General features: G+C 32.4%; 1 protein-coding gene across 2 annotated transcripts in view; it reads right to left on the bottom strand.

Moving 5' to 3' along the window:
- The window catches only part of LOC101888347 (uncharacterized), a 426,552-nt gene extending 419,224 nt beyond the window's left edge, over nucleotides 1-7,328 (bottom strand). For both annotated transcript variants that reach the window (XM_059123296.1, XM_059123297.1), the window contains exon 1: nucleotides 6,940-7,328. In XM_059123296.1, coding sequence (XP_058979279.1) covers nucleotides 6,940-7,043 — 104 coding nt within the window. In that variant the 5' untranslated portion in view covers nucleotides 7,044-7,328. The remainder of the gene's footprint in view (nucleotides 1-6,939) is intronic.
- Between the last annotated feature and the right edge of the window lie 13,539 nt (nucleotides 7,329-20,867).

Raw genomic sequence — 20,867 nt, 5'->3', positions numbered from 1 at the left:
TGCATATCAAAATTTTATCTGCATCAATGTTGACAAAAAAATCGAAAATATTTCTTAATTTTTTGATCTTTGACTTTTTTCGAGTTACCGCCTGGAAGTAATATAAAATTCCATTTTAGGCAAAAAGTGTCAAAAGAAGATATATCCTACATAAAATTTCATTCAAAATCTCAGAATAAACTATCCATCTAGGTACAATAGTTTCTAAGAAAATTACATTCGAAATTTATGTACCACAAGCGACAATTATGTGTTTACTCTTACTGCTGTTAATTTAGCACCCTCTCAATCTAAGCCAAAATCACCATTTATACTTCATTTTTTGGGGAAAGTGTGAAAGGAAAAATTATTCTACACCAAATTTCACTTTAAGTCACCAACGAAAAGAAATCTCTATTTCCACTGCATACAAAAAAATATCTGCATCAATGTTGCCAAAAAATCTCGAAAATATTTTTTAATTTTTTACCAATTTTTCTTCGGTCTTTTTTCGAGTTACCACCTGAAAGTGGCATAAAATATCGTTTTAGGCGAAAGGTGTTAAAGGAAGAAATATTCTGCACAAAAATTTCATTGCAAATTTCAAAATAAGCCATGTATCTAGGTCTAATAGGTTTTAAGAAATTACATTTGAAATATATGTATTACAAGTGAAAATTATGTGTTTACTTTTTTGCTACTTATTTGGCACGTTTCCATTCTAAGTCAAAATTTCCCTTTATACTTAATTTTTTGGGGAAAGTGTCAAAGGAAGGATTATTCTTCATCAAATTTCACTTTAAGTCACCAAACAAAAGAAATCTCTATTTCCACTGCATAACAAAAATATATCTGCATCAATGTTGCCAAAAAATTTTGAAAATATTTTTTTAATTTTTTCATCAATTTTTCTTCGGTCTTTTCTCGAGCTACCGCCTGAAAGTAACATAAAATTTCGTTTTAGGCAAAAAATGTCAAAAGACGATATGTTCTACACAAATTTTTTTTCAAAATCTCGGAATGAACTAACCATCTTGGTACAGTAGTTTTTAAGAAAAATTACAATCGAACTTTATGTACTACAAGTGAAAATTATGTATTTACTTTTCCTACTGCTAATTTAACATGATTCCATTCTGAGACAAAATCTTCAAATTTTCTTTATTTTTTGGGAAAAGTGTCAAAGGAAAAATTATTCCACACCAAATTTCACTATAAGTCACCAAAGAAAAGAAATCTCTATTTCCACTGCATATCAAAAAAATATCTGCATCAATGTTGCCAAAAAAATTTCGAAAATATTTTTTTAACTTTTTCATTAATTTTTCCTTGGACTTTTTTCGAGTTGATGAATAAAAGTAACATAAAATTTCGTTTTAGGCAAAAAGTGTCAAAAGATGATATGTTCTACATAAAATTTCATTCAAAATCTCAGAATAAACTATCTTTCTAGATACAATAGTTTTTAAGAAAATTATACTCGAATTTTATGTACCACTAGCAACTATTATGTGTTTACATTTATTACTGTTCATTTAGCACGTTTTCAAACTAAGCCAAAATTATCATTTATACTTTATTTTTTGGGGAAGGTGTCAAAGGAAGAATTATTCTACACCAAATTTCACTTTAAGTCACCAAAAAAAAGAAGTCTCTATTTCCACTGCATATCAAATAAATATCTGCATCAATGTTGCCAAAATTTCTCGAAAATATATTTTTTTTAATTTTTCATCAATTTTTCCGTGGACTTTTTTCGAGTTGACGCCTGAAAATAACATGAAATTCCTTTTCCGGCCAAAAGTGTCAAAAGACGATATGTTCTACACAAAATTTCCATCAAAATCTCAGAATAAACCATCTTTCTAAGTACAATAGTTTTTAAGAAAATTACATTTGAAGTTTATGTACCACAAGTGAAAATTGTGTATTTACTTTTCCTACTGCTAATTTAACATGATTCCATTCTGAGACAAAATCTTCAAATTTTCTTTATTTTTTGGGAAAAGTGTCAAAGGAAAAATTATTCCACACCAAATTTCACTTTAGGTCACCAAAGAATAGAAATCTCTATTTCCACTGCATATCAAAAAAATATCTGCTTCAATGTTGCCAAAAAAATTTCGGATTTTTTTTTTTTTAATTTTTCCTTGGACTTTTTTCGAGTTGATGAATAAAAGTAACATAAAATTTCGTTTTAGGCAAAAAGTGTCAAAAGACGATATATTCTAAACAAAATTTCATTCAAAAACTCAGAATAAACCAACCATCTAGGTACAACAGTTTTTAAGAAAATTACTCTCGAATTTTATGTACCACATTTGACAGGTTTTCAACCTAAGTCAAAAATCTCCCTTTAAACCTAATTTTTTGGGGAAAGTGTCCAAGGAAAAATTATTCTAAATTAAATTTCATTGTAGGTCTCCGAAAAATTTCATCTTTTCTACTTCGGAAAAATTCTAAAAAAAGTTGGTTATTCTCTAATTTCTTTTCATTTCCCATAAAAGGCATATAAATCACGGAAAATTTCCCCCAATCAAATTTCTGTTATTGTCGTTTTTATTTTTATTGCGATATTATATATATTTTTTTTATAATCTTATTAAATATTCCATTTGAATAAAGTATTACCGGCCATCACATCACATTCAATTTTATTTTAGATTATATTCTCCTCTGCGTTTTTGTTGCCATTGTAGTTGTTGCCTTAATTTATCGCGTATTGAGGCAAAATTGTTGGCGATTTAAAAAAAAAAAAAGTTCAAAAACAGAAAAATTTATAGAAAATCGAATCGTATAATAAAAACAATTACAACAACATGCAGGGAGGCACTTTAAAACGCTCGAATAAGGCGGGTAGGTTGGCTGGCAGTCAAGCCACAGTGATAGCGACACTATGTCAATGGAAATGAGAAAAATAGCGCATAAATTACCCAGCGGCAGCGCCATTGCCGGCGAGACAAAGGCAAAGACGCCGAGTAACCCCTCCACCGCCAACCGACCCAACCCTCAAGAACCCCGACCGATAAATCAGCCAGTCACTATCGATGTCGAAGAAAAGGCGTATTTTTGCAATTAATATGCTTCGAATTGAAACGATTTGCAGTCGTAACAAATTATTAACAAATCATTTTATATCGATAGAGAGAGAAAAAAATTAAAAAAAAAAAAAATAAAAACAACAACAGCAACAAAGATCCAAGAATTCAGGGTGTGCTGGTTTTTAGACTTGCGCCGATTTCAATGTTAATTTTTTCGCCTTTGCATGACTTGATAAGTTCAAGTTTAATTGCTTTGAAGTTGCATGTTTTTCACAGAGAGATAAAGAGAGAGTGAGGGGGAAAGAGAGATGTGGAAAAATTTCACAAGTGGATTTTTTCAAGGACCAACAAGAACAATTGCAATTTTTACGAATTTTGTACCGAAGGACAAACGTGTCAAATAAGTACCAAAACGCATAATTTTCACTTGTAGTACTTAAATTTCGAATGTAATTTTCTTAAAACCTATTAGACCTAGACATATAGTTTATTCTGAGATTTGTAATAAAATTTTGTGTAGAAGATTTCTTCCCTTGGAACTTTTATCGTTAACGAAATTTTATGGTAGTTTCAGTGATCAACTCAAAAAAAAGTCGGAGGAAAATTTATCAAAAAATTTAAGACAAATTTTTTGGCAACATGGGTGCAAATATTTTTTAGATATGCCGTGGAAATCGAGATTTCTTTTCTTTGGAGACTTATAGTGAAATTTGATATAGAATAATACTGTCTTTGACAGTTTTCCCAAAAATTCAAGTATTTAGGGCGATTTTGACTTAGAATGGAAACGTGTTAAATTAACAGTAAAAAAATCAAAGTCCATAATTTAGACTTGTGATACATAATTTTCGAATATAATTTTCTTAAAAACTATTATTCCTAGATATATGGTTTATTCTGGGACTAACAAAGAAATTCTGTGTAGAATATTTCTTTCTTTAACAGTTTCTACCTAAATTCAAACCGTACATAAGTTTCCAGCTTCAATTCGAAAAAAGTCCTAGCAAAAATTGATCAAAAAATAAATATTTTCATTTTTTTTTTTTGCAACATTGAAGCAAATATTTTGTTGATATGCAGTAGAAATAGAGATTTCGTTTTTTCGGTAACCATTAGTGAAATTTGATAAGGAACAATTCTTCCTTTGATACTTTACCCAAAAAGTGAATTATAAAGGCAGATTTTGACTTGGATTGGAAATGTGTTAAATTAATAGTAAAAAAGCGAACACATAATTTACACTTGTGGTACACAAATTTCGAATGCAATTTTCTTAAAATCTATTAGACCTAGATATATGGTTTATTCTAAGATTTATAAAGAAATGTTGTGTAGAATATTTCTTCTTTTGACACCTTCCCCCTAAAAAGAAATTTTATGTTCCTTTCAATCATCAACTCAAAAAAAGTCAAAGAAAAAAATGATCAAAAAAATTAAGAAATAGTTTCGGTTTTTGTTTGTCAAATTTATGCCTTAATTTTTTTTAATATGCAGTGGAAATAGAGATTTCATTTCTTCGGTAACCTACAGTAAAATTTGATGTAGAATAATTTTTCCTTTAATACTTTACCCAAAAAATCAAGTATTAAGGGAGATTTTGACTTGGATTGGAAATGTATTAAATAAACAGTAAAAAAAGCGAACACATAATTTACCCTAGTCGTACACAAATTTCGAATGCAATTTTCTTAAAACCTATTAAACCTAGATGTATGGTTTATTCTGAGATTCGTAATGAAATTTTGTGTAGAACATTTCTTCCTTTGGCACTTTTTGCGGTAAGCGAAATTTTATGGTACTTTCAGACGTCAACTCAAAATAAGTTGGAGGAAAATTGATTAACAAATTTAAGAAATATTTTCGAGTTTCTTTTTTTTTTTGGCAACATTGATGCAAATAATTTTTGGATATGCCGTGGAAATAGGGATTTCATTTCTTTTGAGACTTATAGTGAAATTTGATGTAGAATATTTCTTCCTTTAAAAACTTTCCCAAAAAATTAAGTATAAAGGGAGATTTTGTGTTCGAATGGAGAGGTGTCGAATAAGTAGCAAAAACGTAAATGCATAATTTTAACTTGTAGTACTTAAATTTCGAATGTAATTTTCTTAAAACCTATTGGACCTAGATATATGGTTCATTCTGAAATTCGTAATGAAATTTTGTGTAGAATATTTCTTCCTTTGGGACGTTTTGCCCTAAACGAAATTTTATGGTACTTCCAACTCAAAAAAAAGTCTACGAAAAAAATTATCAAAAAAAAAAAAAAAATAGGGAATATATTTTTTTTGGCAACTTTGATGCAAATATTTTTTGCTATTGCTTGGAAATAAGGATTTCTTTTCATTGATGACTTATAGTGAAATTTGATGAGGAATATTTTGGTCTTTGATGTCATCCCTCTAAAATGTTGCTTTGTTGGAGATTTTTGCATAAACTCAGATAGAGTACGGCTTTAACCCTAAAATGGACTTTTAATATATTTGAATTCCTGGAGTTCAGGTAAGATTTAGACTTTTGATATCTTCTGAGACCCTTAGTAGAATTTTATGACAAATAATTTTCTAGAATATTTTGCCTAGCTAGGATCCGATTTTGGGGAAGTTTTTAACTATATTTTCAAAAAGGACCAAAAAGACCCTTTTGTTGGCTCACTTGAGGGTTAACATATTTCACCGAAATAATCCTTGTATTGTTGTCTACAATATTGCCAAAGACACTATATACCTAAAATTAACGAATTGCCAGGAATCTTAATTCGAAAATTAAAAACAGGTAAAAAAGCTATAGGTTCGACCGGGCCGAATACCCTCCACCATTCAAAACGAATTTGGCAATTTTCCAAAAAAAAAAAATATTCATTAAAAATTCTGTTATAATCTTAAAACTACCGAATGTAGCCGTTATATTAGGATCTATACGACGACGTGGACCTGCATAGGCAACTTTTTTTCATAAGTCATTCAAATGAGAAACTTGAAAAAAAAAATCGAAGAATAATGTAGCTATAGCTATTCCAAAACGTAGAGCTACTCAGAAAATTTTCTGTCTAAGGCTGTAGTATCCATTACGATCTTCAAATACCAAATTTGAAGCAATTCCGGTGAATAATGATGCTAAACTCATCAAAATACCTAATATCTGGAGATACCGTTATATGAGGGCTATACGAAGACTTGGACCTGCATAGACAATTTTCTGCCATAGGCTGTAGTATCCATTACGAACTTCAAATACCAAATTTGAAACAATTCCGGTGAATAATGTCGCTAAAATCATCAAAATACCGAATATCGGGAGGTACTATTGTATGGGGGCTATGCGAAGACGTGAACCTGCAGAGACAATTTTCTGCCATAGGCTGTAGTATCTATTACGAACTTCAAACACCAAATTTGAAACAATTCCGGTGAATAATGTCGCTAAAATCATTAAAATACCAAATATCGGGAGGTACATTTGTATGGGAGGTATACGAAGACGTGGACCTGTAGAGACAATTTTTTGTCATAGGCTCTAGTATCCATTTCCAACTTCATATACCAAATTTGAAACAATTCCGGTGAATAATGTCGCTAAAATCATCAAAATGCTGAATATCGGGAGGTACCGTTGTATGGGGGCTATACCAAAACGTTGACCTACATGGCCCATTTTCAATACCAAAACTCCTGCAGACATAATATACATTTGAGTAAAATTTTATCGACCTACTTCATTTCGTTCGGAAGCTACAGCGATTTCCACAGACGGACGGACATCTCTAAATCGATGCTCTGTTTACGCCGATACTCGGGTCTTCTAGTATTAGCTCTATTTTCATTACCTATCGTATTTTCCCTGTGTTTTTTATTATTGTTGTTGTTGTTATTATTATTATTTTTTTTTTTTAAATTTATTTATTTATTATTTGCCTTACCTTAAATTCGGAACAGCTGCTGCAGCGGCTGCGGCCTGCAGCGGCGGTGGCACATTGTACGGGAACGGTAGCTTGGCAGCTACAGCGGGATTTTCGAATAGCATATTTGTGAAAATTGTGGAAACGTTAACGGTCGAATAGGCTCGATAGCAGGAAAATCACTTTAGCAATGGTGGATGCTCTGATGGAAAATAAAAACGTTTTTTTCTTTTCGGATTTTTTCACAAATTTTCTTTTCACTTTTTTTCCCAAGATTTTCTATTTTTCCCAGAGATTTAATTTTATTTTTTTTTTCTTTTCTGAGGAATTGAATACTTCAAAGGCCTTAATGCACTGGGGACATGCTGGGAGATTGCTTTGTGGAATTTGAAATATTTTTTTTTTTTTTTTCTTTAAAAATATTTTTTTTTTTTTTTTTTTTTTTTCAATATTTTCAACTATTTTGTTTGGAATTTTTTTTTTTTCTTTTTGAAAAATTTCCTTTTATTTTTTTTAATATTTTTTTTTCTTCTGAACCCTCTCAAATCTTGTGTTTGGGGAGGTCGCGGCTTAGATTAAACGCTCTCACACACACAGATATTCACACACACACACACACCGAGAAACAAAATTTTCAAGTAGAGCTCCACAAAATCAGAAAGCAAAACTCTAAGGGGATTTGTAGATTTTCTGTTGTTGTTGTCGATGTTGTTTTTGTTGTTGTTGTTGTTATGGTGTTTCCTTTGAACTTTATCTCTTGTTTAAAGTTGAGCAGCAGCAACAGCGGCAAAGCGGAGCACTTTAAGTGATGATGGTGTTTGTTGTTTTTTGATTTTTTAGTTGTTGTTGCTTCTTTAAGTTGAAATTGTTGTATTTTTTCCTCGGCAGTGATTTTGTGTTTGTCGCTTTGTTTTTAAATATCTATTTTTTTTAGATTTTATTTTCTTCAAAAACAAACAGAGACAACATTGACATAGAGCGACAGCGACCGGGAGACTGAGCGGCGGAGCGACTCAAAATTATTATCCAAAGCAGGAAGAAGACACGTTACGGTGTTGAGACAGACAGACAGACAAACAAATCAACAAAACAAACTGACGAAAGAATCAAAGAAATTTTCAAGTTGAGCAATCCGTGGAGTAGGTCGTCGAATTTTTGTTTGTTTTTTATTTGATTTTTTTTTATTTTTATTTCCAAAAATTAGAGTAAATAACTCGAATATTTATTTGATTTATTTTCTTGGTAAATTTTCGATGATAACAGAGGTTTCAATATTTTTATTTTTTTTAATTTTTGGAATTTTCTTCACAGATTTTTATTTTTTTTTTCCAAAGGAGCTGAAAAGATAAAGAAAAAACAAATAAAAATTAATATTTTAAATAAAAAAAAAATAATTAATATTTTAAAGATATCTATCAAAATAAAAAAATAACTATCCAAAAAATCCAAAACGTGGATTTGATTAAGAATTTTTTTCAAAGGAAAATAGACCGAAGAAAAGATTTAACAAAAAACAAAAATTAGGATATATTTTCGTTTTTGTTTTTTCTTGTTTTTTTTTTTTTCTTGTTTTTTTTTTTTTGTAATTTTGATTCAAATATTTCTTTGATATGCAGCGGAAATAGCGACTTCTTGTCTTTGGCGAGGTATAGTGAAATTTGATGTAGAATAATTCTTCCTTTGATACTTTTACCAAAAAATGGAGAAAAACTGGAGATTTTGACTTGGAATGGAAACGTGTTAAATTGGCAGTAGGAAAAGTTATCACAAATTTTTCACTTGTGGTACATACATTTCGAATTTAATTTTCTTAAAACCTATTAGACCTAGATACATGATTTATTCTGAGATTTATAATGAAATGTTGTGTAGAATATTTCTTCTTTTGATATCTTTCCTCTAAAATTAAATTTTATATTTCTTTCTAGCATTAATTCGAAAAAAAGTCCTGGGAAAATTGATCAGAAAAATTAGGGAATATTTTCGGGGATTTTTGGGTAACATTGACGCCAATATTTTTCTGATATGTAGTGGAAATAGAGACTTCTCTTCCGTGGTGATGTATGGTAAAATTCGATGTAGAATAATTCCTCCTTTGGTACTTTTGCCAAAAAATTAAGAAAAACGGGGGAATTTTGTCTCAGAATGGAAACGTGTCAAATTAGCAGTAGGAAAAGTTATCACAAATTTTTCACTTGTGGTACATACATTTCGAATGTAATTTTCTTAAAACCTATTAGACTTAGATGTGTAATTTATTCTGAGATTTGTAATGAAATTTTGTGTAGAATATTTCTTCCCTTGACACTTTCTCTCTAAAATGAAAGTTCATGTTACTTTCAGGCGTCAACTCGAAAAAAGTTCTGGGAAAAATTGATCAGAAAAATCAGGGAATATTTTCGGGGTATTTGGGTAACATTAAAGTAAATATTTTTCTGATATGCAGTGGAAATAGCGACTTCTTTTCTTTGGCGAGGTATGGTGAAATTTGATGTAGAATAATTCTTCCTTTGATACTTTTCCCAAAAAATGAAGAAAAATGGGACATTTTGTCTCAGAATGGAAACGTGTTGAATTAGTAGTAGAAAAGAAAACACAGTACCTTCTAGTACCTAAATTTCGAATGTAAATATCTCAAAACCCATTAGACCTAGATATATGGTTTATTCTGAGATTTATAAAGAAATATAGTGCAGAATATTTCTTCTTTGGACAACTTCCCTCTAAAATGAAATTTTATGTTACTTTCAGTCGTCAACTCGAAAAGAGTCTGAGAAAAAATTGATAAAAAAAAATCAAGGAAACATATTCGTGGTTTTTTGGGAAACATTAAAGCAAATATTTTTTTGGTATGCAGTGGAAATAGAGAATTCTTTTCTGTGGTGAGGTATAGTGAAATTCGATGTAGAATAATTCCTCCTTTAATACTTTTCCCAAAAAATGAAGAAAAATCGGAGATTTTTGTCTCAGAATGGAAATATGTTAAATTAGCAGTAGGAAAAGTCATCACAATTTTTTCACTTGTGGTACATACATTTCGAATGTAATTTTCTTAAAACCTATTGGACCTAGATATATGGTTTATTCTGAGATTTGTAATGAAATTTTGTGTAGAATATTTCTTCCCTTGACACTTTCTCTCTAAAATGAAAGTTCATGTTACTTTCAGGCGTCAACTCGAAAAAAGTACTGGGAAAAATTGATCAGAAAAATCAGGGAATATTTTCGGGGTATTTGGGTAACATTAAAGTAAATATTTTTCTGATATGCAGTGGAAATAACGACTTCTTTTCTTTGGCGAGGTATGGTGAAATTTGATGTAGAATAATTCCTCCTTTGATACTTTTACCAAAAAATGAAGAAAAATGGGAGATTTTGTCTCAGGATGGAAACGTGTTAAATTGGCAGTAGCAAAAGTAAACATATAATTTTCTATTTAAGTAAATAATTTTCGAACCCAATTTTCTTAAAACCTATTAGACCTAGACATATGGTTCTGAGATTTGTAATAAAATTTTATGTAGAATATATCTTCCTTTGACATCTTTCCTCTAAAACGAAATTTTATTTTACTTTCAGGCGTCAACTCGAAAAAAGTCTGAGAAAAAATGATCAAAAAAATTAGGGAATATTTTCGGGGCTTTTTGGGTGACATTAAAGCAAATATTTTTTTTTTTTGGTATGCAGTGGAAATAGAGACTACTTTCCTGTGGTGATCCATAGTGAAATTTGATGTAGAATAACTCTTCCTTTGACACTTTTCCCAAAAAATTAAGAAAAATGGGAGATTTTGGCTTAGAATGGGAACGTGTCATGTCAGAATGTAATTTTCTCAAAACCTATTAGACCTAGACGTATGGTTTATTGTGAGATTTACAATGAAATGTTGTGTAGAATATCTCTTCTTTTGAGACCTTCCCTCTAAAATGACATTTTATGTTACTTTCAACTCGAAAAAAGTCTGAGAAAAAATTGATCAAAAAAATCAGGGAATATTTTCGGAGCTTTTTGGGTACATTAAAGCAAATATTTTTGTGATATGTAGTGGAAATAGGGACTTCTTTTCTGCGATGATGTATAGTAAAATTCGATGTAGAATAATTCTTCCTTTGACGCCTTTGCCAAAACATTAAGAAAAAATGGGAGATTTTGTCTCAGAATGGAAGCGTGTTAAATTAGCAGTAGCAGAAGTAAACACATAATTTTCACTTGTGTACATCAATTTCGAATACAATTATCTCAAAACCTATTGAACCTAGGTATATGGTTTATTCTGAGATTCATAATGAAATGTTGTGTAGAATATTTCCTCTTTTAACATCTTCCCCCTAAAATGAAATTTTAGGTTTCTTTCTGGCATTAACTCGAAAAAAGTCCTGGGAAAAATTGATCAGAAAAATTAGGGAATATTTTCGTGCTTCTGTTTTGGCAACATTGATGCAAATATATTTTGATATGCAATGGATATATAGGTTTCTTGTCTTTGGTGACTTATTGCGAAATTTAATGCGGAATATTTTTGTCCTTGACGTTATCCTCTTAAAATGATGGTTTGTGGGAGATTTTTGCATAAACTCGCATAGAGTACGACTGTAGTCCCAAAATAATGGATTTTAAAGTATTTTTTCCAGGTTTCAGGTATTTCTTAAAGACTAACAGGCGTGGATTTCAAAAGTAAATTTTTGAAATCCAAAAATGTGGATATGTGGCAAAATAATGGATTTTTAAGCTTTTTTTCAAGTCCAGTATTTTTCAAAGACAAATAGGCGTGGATTTCTAAAGTAAATTTTTGGAACCTAAAATTTTGGATATTTAACATAATTTCAAAAAATGTCTGGCCAGCAAAAAAATAAGCATTTTTTAAAAATTAAAAATTTTAAAATAATTTCTAAGCCTTTCAATTGAACCCAAAACAAAAATTCTCTTCACCCACCAAGACCGATTTTTTCCAAAACCGTGAATTCTTTTAATATTTATTTTTATACCCTCAGTCATACGGCTAGGGAGGGTATCATTTGATACGACCAAAACGTGCCTCATCGAAATAACGGTTTTAGACCCCAGGTCTCTTTGGACCAAATCCGTTTCAGGACATTTGGAGTCGATCTAGCGATGACCGACCGTCCGTCTGTCTGCCGATTTGCACCAAACTTGGTACATCGTAATATTATTGTCAAACTTAGATCGAGCTCGGAGATTGGCAATATCGATCCACTCCTTTTGGTACCTTCCACACAAAATGTCAATATTTTCAAAGAAAATAATTTACTGCACAGAGAGAGAACCGATAATCCGATTTTGCTCTAACTTTGCATATCCTAATATTTCCATCAGTGCTACGTCAGGTGTGAAAATTGACAATGTTGGTTCACTCCATCAAGTACCTACCCCACAAAGGGTCAAAATTTGGAATAATTATAACTATTATAAAATGTGATGTAAGAGTCCGATTGTCTTGAAATTACACACATCACAATATTTTTGTTGACCCAAGGTCTGGTGTAAAGATGGAATATATCAGTTCACTCCTCCTGGTACCTCCCCCACAAAGGGTCAAAATTTTAAATATTCATGAAGCTCATAAAACGTCAAATTAACATCCGATTCCATTTAGCCTTGGCACATCTCAATATTTCCATCAACACAAGATCTGTCACAAAGATGTTAGAGATCGGACCATTTCTTCTGGTACCTGCCCCACAAAGGGTCAAAGTCTTGAATAACTAAAACGATTATAAAATCCGAAATAAGCATCCGGTTCTCTTCAAACTTCACACATCCCATTATTTCTTCCAAAACAAAAACGGCTGCGAAGATGGAATATATCGGTACATTCCTTCTGGTACCTCCCCCACAAAGGGTCAAAATTTCGAATAATTATAACACTTATAAAATGGGACGTAAGAGTCCTATTGTCTTCAAATTACACACATCTCAATATTTTTATTAACCCAAGATCTGTTGTGAAAATGAGATATATCGGTCCACTCCTTCTGGTCCCTCCCCCACAAAGGGTCAAAATTTTGAATATACACGAATCTCAAAATATGGGAAATGAATTAACCCGATTCCATTAAAACTTGACACATCTCAATATATCCATCAGCACAAGATGTGTTAAAAAGATGATAGAGATCGGACCATTTCTTCTGGTACCTCCCCCAAACAGGGTCAAATTTTTAAAAAACCAAAACGTTTATAAAATTATTATTTATTTATAATATTTTAATTTATTTTATAAATTTGTTAGTAGTTATTATTATTATTATTATTATTATTATTATTATTATTATTATTATTATTATTATTATTATTATTATTATTATTATTATTATTATTATTATTATTATTATTATTATTATTATTATTATTATTATTATTTTTATTTTTATTATTTTAGTGTATTTATTTATGTATTGCTTATTTAAATATTTACGTATTTTTTATTTACATTATTTTTGTTTATTTAATTTTTTTGTTGTTAAAATATTACTATTATTATTTTAATTTTATTTTTTTATTTGTTATATATTTTTATTTATTAATTATTTTATAATTTTTATATATATTTATTTTTTTATGTATATTCGATTAATTTTTGTTTTGTTTTTATTTATTTCCTCATTTATTTATTTTTTTCTGTATTAATTAATTTATTTATTTATTACATATTTATTTATGCATTTATTTATTATTAAATATTTTATCTGCTTTATTTGATAATATTTCTAATTAAAATGAAATCTCTATTTTTCGCATTTACCCTCACTTGGCCAGACGCCATGCAAAATCAAAACATTGATTGATAGGCCTAAATTCCACAAAAGAACGCAAACACTCGCAAAACCCACTCACACACACACACATTGACACTCGCTCACACACGAAGAAATCAGCTCGCAAATAAAATCCGATATATTTTTCTTCCGTTTACTTTGCGTCGGTAACGTGTTCTTTTTGCGTTTTTCGTCGGTCGTGTCTTAAATCGATGACTATTAACGTCAAACTGACAGTTGGTTGGATGGTTGGTTGGTTGGTCGGTTATTGTGAAGAACAAACCAACCAACTTATCTTCCTGGCCAAGAGGTAGCAACAAAAAAAAAAACGGCAACAATGCAAAGAGAAGGCAGCGGCAGCATGGAATTGTTTGAAAATGTATCACGTTTTAATGTCGCGCTGTCCACGAATCTCAATTCGCCGCATTTACCGATAAAGAAACCCAACCAAACATTTAAGTGTGCCAAAAAACAATTAAAACAACGTTTGAATAGAGGCTGCAACGGTGGCAGAGACAGCGGCCGCGGCTACGGCAGCAGAGACCAACAACACATGTGACTTAACATCCTGTGGTGGATATATTTATTCGCAAACAGGAAATTATCTTACTCTCTCTTTCTTGCTCTACCTCTCACACACAAACAAACACAATATTTGCAAATAGCAAATCACACAAACATCCATTCCCCCAACCATGTAATGTAAATTCTCTCTGAGATGCTCTTTCTCTCTCTCTCCCCTAACACACAACACCCCCAACATTTGTTACAGTTACAGTCGTGCTATGAGAGTAGAATGGTGAATTATTTCATATCCTGTTATCCACCACCATTGTATCAAATAAGAAAATCTGAGAGAGAGTGCAACAAACCGTATATTCTCTCTCACTCACTCTCCCCTTTTGTTTTTCTTGTTGGCATTTCAATAACACCACCCGCACAACATTGTATCTTGTCTTGTTGCGGGCAAACATTATTTGTTTGTTGTTTGCCATTCTCACAAAAGAAATCTCAAGAAGTTTACCTTAAGTGTGTGTGTGTGTGAATATGAGTGGGTGGTTGGTGTGTGTATGAAATGGAGTATGGGGAAGTAATGGCAATTTAGCGTTTTTTTTTTTTAAGAAAAAAAAAACAGACCTTAAAAGATGATTTTTAAACATTTTTAAAATAGAAAATTATGAAAATAGAGCTAAGAAAAGAAGACGAAAGTAACCAAAATATAGGGGATAAGTTCCGACACTTTTGTAAATTTTCAAATTAAGATTCCTCCGAATTCAAGTATTTTAGTTATATAGTGCCTTCGGCAATATTGCAGACAAAAATACAAGGAAATGTTAACCCTCAGGCGTGAGGACAAACGGATCGTTTTGGTCTATTTTTAAAATTATGATTAAAACCCTCCTTTAAACGGCATCGTAGCAAGTCAAAATATCAAAGTCAAAATTTTGAATAATTATGTCTCTCAAAAATGCGAAATGAGTGGCCGATTCTCTTCAAATTTTACACGTCCTAATATTTCTACTACAACAAAATCAAATGTGAAGATGGGATATATCGGACCAGTCCCTCTGGTCTCTTATTTAGAATAATTATAACTCTTATAAAATACAAACTAAGAGTCCGGTCATCTTCACAATTCGCACATTTCAATAATTCAACTAAAACAAGATTTGGTATGCAGAACGGTTTGAACGGACCACTCCTTCTAGTGCCTGCCCCACAACGGGTCAAAATTTGGAATAAGAATTAAGCTCAAAAAATGCGAAATAAGCATCAGATTACTTTGAAACTCGGCACATCCCAATACTTCTATTAAAACAAGATCTTTTATGAAGATGGACAAAATCGGACCACGTCTTCTGGTACCTCTCCCACAAATTTGTCGCAATTTTAAATAATTATATCTCTCATAAAATGCGAAATAAGCATCTGATTCTCTTGAAATTTCACACATCCCAACATTTTTGAAAACACCAAAACTGGTGTGAAGATGGGATAAATCGGACCACTCCTTCTAGTACCTTCCCCACAACGGGTCAAAATTTGGAATAAGAATTAAGCTCAAAAAAAATGCGAAATGAGCATTAGATTACTTTGAAACTCAGCACATCCCAATACTTTTATTAAAACAAGATCTGTTATAAAGATGGACAAAATCGGACCACTTCTTCTGGTACCTCTCCCACAAATTTGTCAAAATTTTAAATAATTATATCTCTCATAAAATGCGAAATAAGCATCCGATTCTCTTGAAATTTCACACATCCCAACATTTTTGATAGCACTAAAACTGGTGTGAAGATGGGATAAATCGGACCACTCCATCTAGTACCTGCCCCACAACGGGTAAAAAATTCGGAATAAGAATTAAGCTCAAAAAAATGCGAAATGAGCGTCAGATTAATTTGAAACTCCGCACATCCCAATACTTCTATTAAAACAAGATCTGTTATGAAGATGAGTAAAATCGGACTACTCCTTCTGGTACCTCTCCCACATATTTGTCGCAATTTTAAATAATTATATCTCTCATAAAATGCGAAATAAGCATCCGATTATCTTGAAATTTCACACATCCCAACATTTATGATAGCATTAAAACTGGTGTGAAGATGGGATATATCGGACCACTCCATCTAGTACCTCCCCCACAAAAGGTGTTAAAAAATTTTAAATAACCATGAAGCTTATAAATCGTGGAATAAGCATCCGATTCTCGTGAAATTTCACACATCCCAACAATTTTGATAACACTACAACTGGTGTGAAGATGGGAAATGTCGGACCACTCCCTCTAGTACCTCCCCCACAAAGGTGTTAAAATTTTGAACTACCAAAACGCTCATAAAATGCAAAATAAGCATCAAATTCACTCTAAACTTCACACACACTAATATTTTTTATAGCACAAGATATGCTGTTAAGACGGTAGATATCCTACTCCTTCTGATAACTCCCCCACAAAAGGTTAATATAAATATTCGATTTTCTTTAAATGGGTTTCGGCATAAGACGAAGTGGAATACTTCAGTTCCGGTGCCGTGCAGACACATTTCAACATTTTCCAAAAGTTATCAGAAATCTGATATAGTTCAGATCTTGCACGTTGTAATATTTAAAAATATTTTTATTTTTATTTATTTTTATTTTAAAAGAAACACTTTTTTTATATTTTCTGTTTGTTTTTTTTTTTTTTAATATTTTTGAATCGTTTTTTCTATATTTTTTATTGGCAACACTGTTCCCTTGCCGTGTGACGACATCACTCATTACACAAATTGCTTAGAATTCGATATCTTTCTTCCAAACACACACACACCCAACACACACACATCCTCAAACATCATCTTGAAAAGCGATAAAAATACAATTTCATGGTAGAATGAAAACAAAGCAACAAACATGTTACAAGGAGTCCATTCAAAGGGAGAAGAGAGCATAAGGGACTCTCATTAAAAAAAAATACTTTTTTTCATTTTTTAATTTTTTTCTTGTTTTCAAATTCTGAGAATTTTTTGAAAAGAGCAAACAACGTCACAATAACGTCACACTTCAACTTCAACTCCCCGCAATTATCAAGATTCTGATAAGAAACTCCGTTTTTCATAAAAATACTTCTCTCTCCCCCCCCCCCCCCCCCCCTCTCTCTCTCATTCCATTCTCTTTGTTTGGGATCAAAAAAACAGAGAGAGTCTCTGTTTGCTGTTTAAGGTGAAAAGTTGGCAAGTTTGACCACTTGATTTCGAACTAAGACTCCGGCCAAGAAATCGCTTTTAACCCCCCCTACATTACAACACCATCAGACCTTTTTTATACCCTCAACCATAGTATGGAGGGTATATTAAGTTCGCCATTCAGTTTGTAACACCTCGAAATATACATTTTAGACCCCACAAAGTATATATATATATTCTCGATCAGCGTAAAATTCTAAGTCGATTTGTCAATGTCCGACCGTCTATCAGTCTGTGGAAATCACTCTAGCTTCCGAACGAAATGATTTAGGTTGATAAAATTTTACTCAAATGTGTATTATGCCTGCAGGACTTTTCGTATAGAAAATGGGCCATGTAGGTCCACGTTTTCATATAGCCCCCATATAACGGTACCTCCCGTTATTCGGTATTTTGATGATTTAAGCGACATTATTTACCGGAATTGTTTCAAATTTGGTAGTTGAAGGTCGTAATAGATATTAGAGCCTATGACAAAAAATTGTCTCTACAGGTCCACGTCTTCGTATACCTCCCATACAAATGTACCTCCCGATATTCGGTATTTTGGTGATTTTAGGGACATTATTTACCGGAATTGTTTTAAATTTGGTATTTGAAACTCGTAATGGATACTAAAGCCTAGGACAGAAAATCGTCTCTGCAGGTCCACGTCTTCGTATAGCCCCCATACAACGATACCTCCCGATATTCGTCTTTTTGATGATATTGGCGACATTATCGACAGGAATTGCTTCAAATTTGGCATTTGAAGTTCGTTATGGATACTACAGCCTACGACAGAAAATAGTCTGTGCAGGTCGAAGTCTTCGTATACCCCCCATATAACGGTATCTTCAGATATTCGGTATTTGGATAAATTTAGCGACATTATTCACCGGAATTGTTTCATATTTGGTATTTCAAGTTCGAAATGGATACTACAGCCTATGACAGAAAATTATCTGGGCAGGTCCAGGTCTTCGTATAGGCCCCATATATCAGTACCTCCCTATATTCGGTATTTTGATGATTTTTGCGGCATTATTCACCGGAATTGTCTCAAATTTGGTATTTGCGATTCGTGATGGATACTACAGCCTATGACAGAAAATTGTCTGTGCAGATCCACGTCTTCGTATAGCCCCCATATAACGGTACCTCCTGATATTCGGTATTTTGATGATTTTTTTAAGGTTCGCATTTGAATATTAACTGTGCAGGTCCAAGTCGTCGTATAGACCCCAATATAACGGCAATATTCGGTATTTTTAAAATTTAAAAGAATTTTTTAAGGATTTTATTTTATTTTTTTTTTTAAATTTCCAAATTCGTTCCAAATGGTGGAGGGTATTCAAAGTTCGGCCCGGTCGAAGTTTTTACTTGTTTTTTTTGTTTGTTTTTTTTTTTTTTTTGAAATACAACAATTGGGTCTGCTATCTTTGTTTGATGTGGAGCCACATTTGTTGTTGTAATATTCTGCTTAGTTATTTTTTGTTCTAAGAAACACATGGAGGCAGGTATTTGAGAAGCCGGCTTCAGAGCGCTGCTCTCATTTCATCACCTTCGCCCAAACCCCATACCCTCATCGAACCACAAACCACAGCTCAACAACGACATTCAATCGCCGCACTGTTTGACTGACCATCACAACAAAAGCAACAACAAAAAAACAACAACAATGAAACAAGTGAGTAAATCTCTGTTTCAGTTTTCAGTTGAAGTAGTTTGTTGGTCAAAAGTCCTCCCCTTCCCCACCAAAAAAAAAAAATCTTCTCCAAAAACCTGATTTTGTTTCTTCACCAACTCTTCTACGTTGCCGGGTTCTGCCAGACCCTTGTTGGGTAATTGCTTTGATTTGTGTTGTTATTTTTTTTTTATTTTTGGGTTGTTCCTTTGGATATCTTCTTTTCTCGGTTCTGTTTAGTGGATTAGTACGACGTCATACCTAGCTCCTTGCCTCCCTCCACATTTATATGGAATGGGGGGGATTTTTTACTTGTGCGTTCTTTTCAGTTTGTTTTTACGTTTTTATTTTGTTTGGCTTTTTGTTTTGTGTTTTGATTTTTCCGATTTTCTTCCATAATGGCTTGCATAATGTTGTCGTTGTTGTTCTTGGCAGTTTTCTTCCTTCCTTGTTTGAAGAAATGTGTTTTCATCATTAATTACGTCTTTAGGTTGATTTTCATTAGATTCGTAGATCGAAGGTAAGGTAAGTGGTGCCCACGATAACTCTTGAAGGGAGTATCCGCTTTGGTCCAAACCTGGTACATATTATTATTATTATTATTATCAAATTTAGATCGAGTTCGAAGATGGACAATACCGATCCACTCCTCCTGGTACCACCCCCGCAAAGGGTCAAAATTTTGAAAATCCATGAAGCTCATAAAAAAAGGAAATTGACATTCCACTCCATTGGCACTTCTCAATATTTCCTTTAATACAAGATCTGTTATAAAGATGGTAGAAATCGGACCATTTCTTCTGGTACCTCCCCCCCCCCAAAGGGACAAAATTTTGAATAACAAAAACGATCATAAAATCCAAAATAAGCATCCCGCTCTCTTCAAATAAATAAAACAAAATAAAATAAAATTGGAAATTGGCAAGTCCAACCTCGCTCTTCGGTTCTTTATTCAATTGTCATATCCAGCTCGAAGGACCAAATGTACAAAGACGAGAGAGGAACACAATCTTAGGTTTCGATTGTTGATACGATTCTGGTTTAATTTAATAACTGCTTAAATTAATCTATTCTCTAAAAATTAATTAAATAAATTCGCTATCCGGTTCGTATGACAAAATGTAAGGGAGAGGGAAGAAACAACCTTATGCTTTGTTTGGGTGCAAAATTAATTGTCTATCCATCCCGAAGGACCAAATGTAAGAGAGAGAAAATAAACTTTACCGCTTCGTTATGGCGTAAAATCGATTATCTATCCGGCTCGGAGGACCAAATACAAAAGCTAGAAAAGAAACTCTATCGCTTCGTTCGAACGCAGATTCAATTCTCTCTCCGGTTCGATAGACCAAATGTAAAATCGAGAAAAGAAACACTACCTATTCGTTGGCGTGTAGAATCAATTTCCTATCCGGCTCGAAGGACCAAATATAAGAGACAGAAAAGAAACACAGTCATATCCTTCGATTGTTGATTCGATTCTGGTTTTATTTAAAAATATTCACCTTAAGTAAATTCTCTCTCCGGCGAGCCGAAGCTCCTTTACCGGCTCGAAGGACCAAATGTAAGGGAGAGAGAAAAGAAACTTTACCGCTTCGATATGGTGTAAAATCGATTATCTATCCGGCTCGGAGGACCAAATGTAAAAGCTAGAAAAGAAACTATCGCTTCGTTCGAATGCAAAATCAATTCTCTCTCCGGCTCAAAGAATCAAATATAAGACAGAGAGAGAGAAAGAAGAATCAATTCTCTCTCCGGCTCAAAGAACCAAATACA

The sequence above is a fragment of the Musca domestica genome, unplaced genomic scaffold, assembly GCF_030504385.1.
Source record: "Musca domestica strain aabys unplaced genomic scaffold, Musca_domestica.polishedcontigs.V.1.1 24, whole genome shotgun sequence".
In the NCBI taxonomy this organism is placed as follows: domain Eukaryota; kingdom Metazoa; phylum Arthropoda; class Insecta; order Diptera; family Muscidae; genus Musca; species Musca domestica.
This window is presented reverse-complemented; position numbering and strand designations above follow the sequence as displayed.